Source organism: Nyctereutes procyonoides, unplaced genomic scaffold (assembly GCF_905146905.1).
Source record: "Nyctereutes procyonoides isolate TBG_1078 unplaced genomic scaffold, NYPRO_anot_genome, whole genome shotgun sequence".
In the NCBI taxonomy this organism is placed as follows: domain Eukaryota; kingdom Metazoa; phylum Chordata; class Mammalia; order Carnivora; family Canidae; genus Nyctereutes; species Nyctereutes procyonoides.
In genome coordinates this window covers 21,475,648-21,483,594 of record NW_026575041.1, presented here as the reverse complement: position 1 = coordinate 21,483,594, position 7,947 = coordinate 21,475,648, and the positions used below count along the sequence as shown (strand labels likewise).

Here is a 7,947-nt window from a genome sequence, read left to right as displayed (position 1 = left end):
ATTTGCATACGACACACCCCCTCCGTCCCATTGGCGGAGCCGCACCAACTGTAATCCCTTCCACCCGGCTACCTAACTAACCCGCCGTCTCTCTCCAGCGCCGAGCCTCGGAGACAAACTTAACTTGCCCGGAGATTCAAGGCGTCCCCGGCCTCTGTGATTGGCCGGCGCCGCTCCCAGCGGGCTCTGGCTGCTCATTGGCTGCGGGCGGGCGGCGCGGGGGCGTGGCCGGGGCCGTCCGCCGGCGGGAGGGGGCGGTCCCGGAGCGTGGAGGTGGTGAAGGTGGCGGGGAGGCGGGGGCGGGGCCGCACTGAGGCGCTGCGGCGGCGGCGGAGGCGGCGGCGGCAGCGGTGGCGGCTGCTCGGCCTAGGCTGGCGGGGGCGGGGGTCTGAGGATGGGGGCGGGAGGAACAACGGGCCGGTGAGGAGCAGCCGCCGCCGCGGTGGTCGCCTGGGGCAGCGCCGCGCACGCTCCGGCCGTCGCCTCCCGCAGCCCGCCATCCCGCCCGGGGGAGGCGGAGGCTGAAGCGCGGCGGGCGGCAGGGGGACCGTCCGGACCCGCAGCGGCGCGGGCGGCCGCAGTGAGCGCGGCCCCGGCCCCGGCCCCGGCCCCGGCCCCGCCGTCCGCCTCGGCCCTCGGCGCCCGCAGCCACCATGCACCGGGGCGGCAGCAGCCCGTCGGCCGCCGCCAACTACCTGCTCTGTACCAACTGCCGGAAAGTGCTGCGGAAGGTACGCGCTCGGCCGGGGGTGCAGCCCGGAGGGGCGCTGCCGGCCGGCGGGGCTCGGGCGGCTCGGCCCCCGGGCGCGCGTGGGGCGAGGCTGGAGGGGACCCCGGGCGCCCTGCCCACGCGACCCCGGGAAAGGGGGCGTGGGCGGGGGTGGAGGTGGGCACTGCTGCCTTTCTGTCTCCGCGGGGACAGATGCGGTCCCGAGGGCTTGGGGATTTTTTTTTTTTTCCGCATTTCTTTTTTGCAGCCAGGAGTCTGTTTCTGGGCTCCCCTCCGTGCCCTGCCACCCCCGGCCTGGCCCCCGGCGGAGGGAGGGCGGGCGGCCGGCACCGGCGCGATCCTCCTCCCGGAGCCGCGGATGGAGGTCGGTGTGCAGCCGGAACAGCCTGCTCTGCTCGGGTCTGCAGGAACCTGGCTCCCTCTCGGAGGCGGCTAACTCTCGGCGGGGCGGGGGGGGGGGGGGTCATTCGGTCGCTTCTGCCTTCCCTGCGCTCGCCCTCAACGCCCCTGTTGGCCTTCCTCTGACGGTAGTCCTGTGTCGGTAGTGCAGTCTTGGACGGAGCTGGGGAAGCAGCTTGAACTTTATGCCCGTGGGAAGTGCTGATGGACCTTACATGCTGCTGGGGCTCGGGGGACCTGGAGACTTGAGGTGGTCGAGGGTTATCACTCCTTAGAGCCCCCCCCCCCCCCCGCCCGTGTAGATCCAGAGAAACCAGAGGTGCAGTCAGCGTACGGCTTCCCAGACTGACTGATGGAAAGTTTACTCCAGGATTCTTTGGCTTACTTGGCTTGATCACTCCGTTAAGGGGTGGGGGAGGGGAAGGAAAAGAGGTCGCTTTAGACAGAGAAAAGCTTTTTCATCAGACTTGAACAGCCTCCGCTTGGTAATGCTATGATCAGTTTTTTTTTCCCCCCAAACTCGATTTTTACATTTCATTAAGTGGAAGCAGTCGTTGAGATGCCCCTGTTTGTCCAGTACCAATGAATTAAAATTGCTGAGCTGTGCAAATGCATCGGGACTGAAAGACTGAGATGAATACGGTACCGTTTTTAGTCAATTTCTCTAAATACAGTTCTATTGGAATTGTTCTTTATATATCAAAAGTAGAAAGAAAGCATGTAAGTAAGCAAGCTCAAATATTTGCGCTCTTTGTCCAAAAACTGTTTTTCTTCCTCTGTGGGTCAGGCCAAGTGCCAATCAAAGTTGTTTTTCAAGCCTCTTTTTCCCTGCAGTAGGGCTGCTGCTTCCCCCCCCCCCCACTATTTTATTTGAGAGCGTGAAGAAAGCAAAGGAATTGCAGATTTGAAGTTAATCGAACAGTTAAATATGCCTTAAATTGTGTTTATTGGACATGTTTCTCTTGAAACCGATTTTTATTAAATGTGCATGTTGAGTATGTGCAGTTATTTTTTTCCATAAACTCGGATCAAATTACAGTTGATACTTGCTCAGCTCATTGTAGGGCAGCTTGTGAGAAATGTAATGGATCAGAAGCACAGATCTGCTTAGTTGAATGTTAACTCTTTCACTTCAGGGTCAGATGTCATCCAAACCGAGCTTTAAATATATATATATATATATACACACACACACACACACACACATAATAATAATTATTATTTCCTAACTTCAAACGTGGTAAGTTATGTCTTTAAGATGAAAAAAAGATGTTGCTTGAGACACGTTTGATTAAACTCAAGCCTGGTTAAAATAACAGCTAGGGAGGTTTTTTTTGGCGGGGGGAGGGGTTGTTTTGGTTTACTGAATAAGAAACAAAAGAACTATTGACTTTGGCTTCTTTTTTTTTAAAGACTCTGTCAATTTGGTAGGCTAATGAAATGTTTGGAGGTGATATTAGGCTTCACAAAATCTAGTTTTTTTTTTTAAAGAGAATCATGGCTATGGATCCATCACATTTTGCTGGCGTTCTTTGTAGCTTTCTCTTAGCTCTTATGAAACTGTTTCTATTTACCTAGAAAGAACATCCTCACTTCTAGTCATTCTTAAAAGAAGAAGATGTATGGGAAATGGACATTCACCATTTTCATATTTTGTGATTGCTATGTACCTTTGCCAATATACCAGTTTTTAGTAACTCCAAGATGTTTAATATTGATTCATGCAGTAGCATGAAATAACTTTAGGTGGAAATGGGATTGTTTGAGCCAGTTCTGACATGACTTGGTCACATTTGTAGCTTTTAAAGGGTGCTCTTCTTAAGTTCTCTTAAAAGATATCAAGTGTTTAGCATTTTAAATTCATCATTCTAAAAAGAGCATGTAAGAATTTATTTCTAATAAAGGTGGTTTATTTTTGATAGAAAGTATGTAACTTGGAAATTCATCTCCAACTCTGAAAATGTGATTCTTTGAATTTATCTTATATTTTCTTCTTAATAAAGTGTTCAGTAATAACCAAGTGAGTCATAGCATTTTGAATTTTAGTTCAATGTAGTTCATAATGAAGAATGAAACTCATGCACACTCAGTGTGAATTACTCTTTGCTGTAACAATCCTCATTAATGATGGGGGAAAGAATCACCTTTTATGCGGCAGGGAACCTTTTTCTTTAAGTAGCTTAATTTGTTGCAGTGTGTTGAATTTGGGGGAACTTCAAAAGGAACTGGCTTCATCTCCAAATGGAATAGCTTGGTTTAGCCCAATGTCTGAAAATTGAGTTATATATTATATGAGAGTCACATTTATTATTAGAAGGGCCTTTGCAACTTTGATTCAGCGTCTTCTAAAATAGAAAGATTTCTTAAAATATTGAATATCCCTAGTTTGGTATCCTAGGTTAGAAAAGGAATATATTTCCCATACGGGGAAACAAATGAACAAGCAAACAAAACTATCCTCACATATATAACTCCTGTTAGGTCTAACTTGTTCTGTTATCAATGAAGTAAGTCAATAAAGTTTTTAATAAAAGAGGAAATGTTTCCACTTACTTTGGAAAAGTGAATGAGTTTTGAATTAAGATACATTTTACTTGAAGAAATTCCAGGGACAACTAGGTAAATTTCAAAGTGGAGTACCAAACTGCATTAAGAAAGGTAGGTAACTGTCAGTGCTCATCTCCTGATGAATAAAAGGGGGCATATTGCGATGTTCTTTGAATATGGAGAAGCCAGTGCTACTGAAGTGAATAAAACTGCACTGTAAGTTAGGACATTTAACACTTAAAAATTCTTAATGTGTTTAGGTAGTTCTAGTGATAGATCTTTGTTGGTTATTGCATCTTTCCACTTTATATAATCACTTATTTTGGCAACTTTTGATGGGTTTTTAAGTGAAAAGACTGCGAGTATAAAATGGGAAATATTAAATGAGCCTCATTTTTATAATTGAAATTGTCAATTGCAATTTTATAAGTTTCGACCAATGGAAGGTGGTGGCTTTGACTGATATTGTAGCTATATGCTTGGTTAATCAGGTTTCTTATATATATCTTTTTGATTGTCAAAGCCAGTTTTTCACTTATTTAAGTGAACTAGGCAGAGACCAAGCAGTGAATTTATGATAGCAAACCATTATGCAGAGGGAGCCCTAAAATGTTTCAGTGTTCAAAATGCAAGAGTTGGATTGTATTTTTAAGTACATTTAAAATTGTTCTTAAGTTATAACTTAAAAATACAGCTACCTAAAAATGTTTTGCCAAATTTTAACAAATTGTTTTAAAAGTTATCTTTTATTATAAGATTATGAATAGCACAGGTCTTGAATTAAAAACTTGTTCTGCTACCTTTGTATATGTATTTGGACTTTTTGGTTAATATGATAATGATAAGAGAGATAGTCATTGATTTTGATTATGAAGGCTTTGACCTTCAAAAAAAAAATCCTTCCCCCACATATCTACTCAAGTTACATTTCTACTCTTAAGTTTTTACTTGTTGACAAGGTTATTAACAGTAATTGTTACTTTGTAGCTAAAACACATTAGAAATCATTGTTTTGTATATTTATATGTTGCATAGTTTGGGTGCAATTAAAATTTCATTTGTCAAAAAGATTCTGCTGTGACTCCCACTTTCCTACCACCAAATAAGTAAACTGCTAAAACATAACTGCTAATGTAGTGATGCTGGAAGCCACCAGGTGTGCCCATGGTCTCTGATAGGTCTTTTACAGGTCTCTAGTAGGTCTTTTAATTTGGAGCAAATTAGTTACTTTCTTTGAAGCCTAGTTTTCTCTGTAAAATGTAGATAAATTCTATTTGACTTAGAGGTTGCTGCATACATCTAGAGAGGTAATGTGAGTTAAACTCCTTTGTAAACCATAAAGTATAACTACAAATGTAAAGAAAACATAAGCCTGTTTATTTTCCCAGAATACCTTAGTTCTTTGTGAGTTGTAGCAATATATTCCAATACATATTGAGTAATTTGGTTAGTCTTCTGCCCTTTAGTTATTGGCTGTAAATGAGAGGTAAAGATATTATGCTTTGGTTAGAATAATCAACATACTGATTTTTGATTTGCTATTTCTACTTATACCTATTCCTCCCCCTCTTACATAGTAATCTATCTAGTACATTGCTTTCATTTTTTCCCAATAATTAAATAAAATGAAACTGTCTTTTTGACACTTTAGCAGATGAAGGAAATTAGTATTTAGTTTGAAAAGACTAAGAGTCAGAATTGATTATACTTAATAGAAGTTGGGCAAAGAATTAATAATTGTAATTTAGGAGAAAAGTTTTAGGAGTAAAAGTGTCTTAATCTTTTCTCCCTATCTCTATCCCTTCTATCCTTTTTGAAAGTATTGGGTTATGTCTTAAGTTTGTCTAGACTTTTACAATTTTTAGAGTGCCTTCACATTGTCTCAGTTGATTCTTACAAACAAAATTTTAAGCGCCTTGATCTCTGTTATACAACTAGTAAAAAAGTTTATTTAATTCTTAGAATTACCTTTATAATAAAATGATATTCTAAGGGTCCCCTGCAGTACTGAAGCTGCCAGGGAATAGCCTCACATCCAGCTTTAGATTCCCAAAACTCTCCATCTGACCATTCTTTCTCTTACTAGCAACGATAGTTGTCAGTGGTTCTTCAATTTTCAGGGTTTCTTGTCTCATTTTTTAGCAAACGTTTATCAAAATCAGACCTCAATAAAAGATCCATTGAAAGTGCATGCTAGATAATAGATTTTAATATAATAGGGTATAGAAAGTTAAGTTTCCTGATAGGGTTTCAGATTCACATTGTAACTAACCATTAGGAAGCTCTACTTGTGGACTTTTGGTGTGCTATCAAAGAATATTCACAATTAACTCTTTCATTTCCCAACTTCTTATGTGTATGAGGCCAGATTTTCTTTACATCATTCAGTCAAAACATCACAACAGATTGAATACAGAATCAGATATGAAATTCAGCTGTCTTCTGTTAAACAGACACTAAAGAGATTTGCAAAAACCTAAATGTCACTGCTCACTTTGTTTTGGAAAATAAAGTTATTTTCATAAAAATATGTGCCTTCTGTTAACATGGAATGGATTTATTATTTTAAGTAATTTAACATTTTCTCAGTTTTAATTCCTAATACAGTAAATATTGAGTTATAGCCCATATGTAAGCAAAAGGTCTTCTGGTTCCTCCATAATTTTTAATTTAAGAGCATGAGGGAGTTCTAAGACCATTGAAAATAGCTAAGCCAGAGTTCATGTAAATGTACGGTACATGTAAATATAATTCCCAGGAGTCCATGTGGAAAATAAAAGGCTAAATACCACTGACAGAAAATGTAGATAAGGCCAAGCCAGACAACTCTATTTTGTGTGAGGATCACACAAAAAAGTAGCCAGGTGAGCCTTTTTTCTTGAAAGCTGAGACATGTGGGAGAAGCAACAGAAGAAGAAGAGATCAGAAAGAATCAGAGAAGTATCAATGTAGACTGCTGATAACAAGCATTGTTAGAATAAAGAAAAGCACCACTGTAGAGAGGAATTAGGACCGCTCTGAATGTGGGAGTCCCTAGATTCTGCAATCCTCAAAGACAGGGTTTTTTATATTTTATGTGGAGAGATGTAGTTACCCTGTCCATACAAGCTATGACACACAACAACTGCCTGCAGTTCCTGAAGGCATGGGGATAAGGATCTATTTATTTGATTAGATCTAGTGAGACCTATAAATGACTACCAGTTTCTAGACTGTTACTAAGGTATCACTGTGGTCAGGGCAGGGATGGGGGAGGAGGTGGGATTCACCACATAAAGGTAAATATATGGCAAAGTCAAAATGTTTAGTGATGCATCCCACACAGCCTTAAATGTGTAAGTATGTGTGGTATAAACTATTTAAAAGTATATATCCTATACCATCTAAACTTACAGTTAACATGTAGAAATCCTATTTGTCTTTCAAAAACCTTCTTCAAGACTTGTGACATCTCAAAAGCACTTCCTAATCTTTAAACTGTTGTCCTTTTTGTCTCCTCAGACTTCTGCCCAAAAATATACTGCAGTTTTCACACTTAGCATGTTAAATTATAATTAACAATTATTTACATCTATCTTTCCCCTACTAGGTTTTTCTCTTATTTGGGATCTGGTTAATAGTTTATTTTTAGCAAAATTAGAATTCTGATTTAAAAATCTATCACTCATAGATATTGGCAGTATACTTATATTGGGTAGAATGTAATCTGATATAATGAGAACTACTCTCATTTTCCAAAACATATTTGATATTTGTCTGATATGCCTTTACGGTCATATTTTGTTCTCTAGAACAACCACTTTGAGAAGTTCAGTGGCAGAGATGATTTTTATCATCTTTGTGGCCATCTGAATGTTTCAGTGAAAAATCCTACTTTTTGGAGGAAGTTCTAGTAGGGAGGAAGAATGTCAGTTCATTAAGAGGGTCAAGACACAGGCCTTAGCTATTGGTCCTTCTCTGAAATGCAAAATGGCCACTGCTTTGCTATGGATGCATGTTGTACCTCCTGGAATGTGGTAATGTTCTGTAAGGGATGGCAGTTTGGGAGTACTAAGGACAGACCTTCAAACTTCGAAGATTCTCTGTAGGCCACCTCCCAAAGTTCTTTCACATATTATTTTGGCTAAGGCTTTCCTTCTTCTACTTCCCCCAAGTCCTTTATTTTGGAAATCTCCCAAGCCAGCTGTGATCCAGGTGGCCAGCAGGCACTCCCTTGGTAACTGAACCAGAGAATTATTCCTGGGCCTAGACTGCCCCTTAGTTAGCTTTTA

The 7,947-nt window shown here is 41.5% G+C and overlaps 1 protein-coding gene across 3 annotated transcripts in view; it reads left to right on the top strand.

Annotated features, from left to right (window-relative positions):
- Window positions 1-414: 414 nt before the first annotated feature.
- The window catches only part of SESN3 (sestrin 3), a 69,919-nt gene continuing 62,386 nt past the window's right edge, over window positions 415-7,947 (top strand). Inside the window, exon 1 of one of the 3 annotated variants that reach the window (XM_055320813.1) lies at window positions 415-731. In XM_055320813.1, the coding sequence (XP_055176788.1) occupies window positions 654-731 (78 nt within the window). In that variant the 5' untranslated portion in view covers window positions 415-653. Of the gene's footprint in view, window positions 732-1,448; window positions 1,772-7,947 lie in introns of those variants that run through there. The other 2 variants (XM_055320815.1, XM_055320816.1) reach the window with 2 other exon arrangements.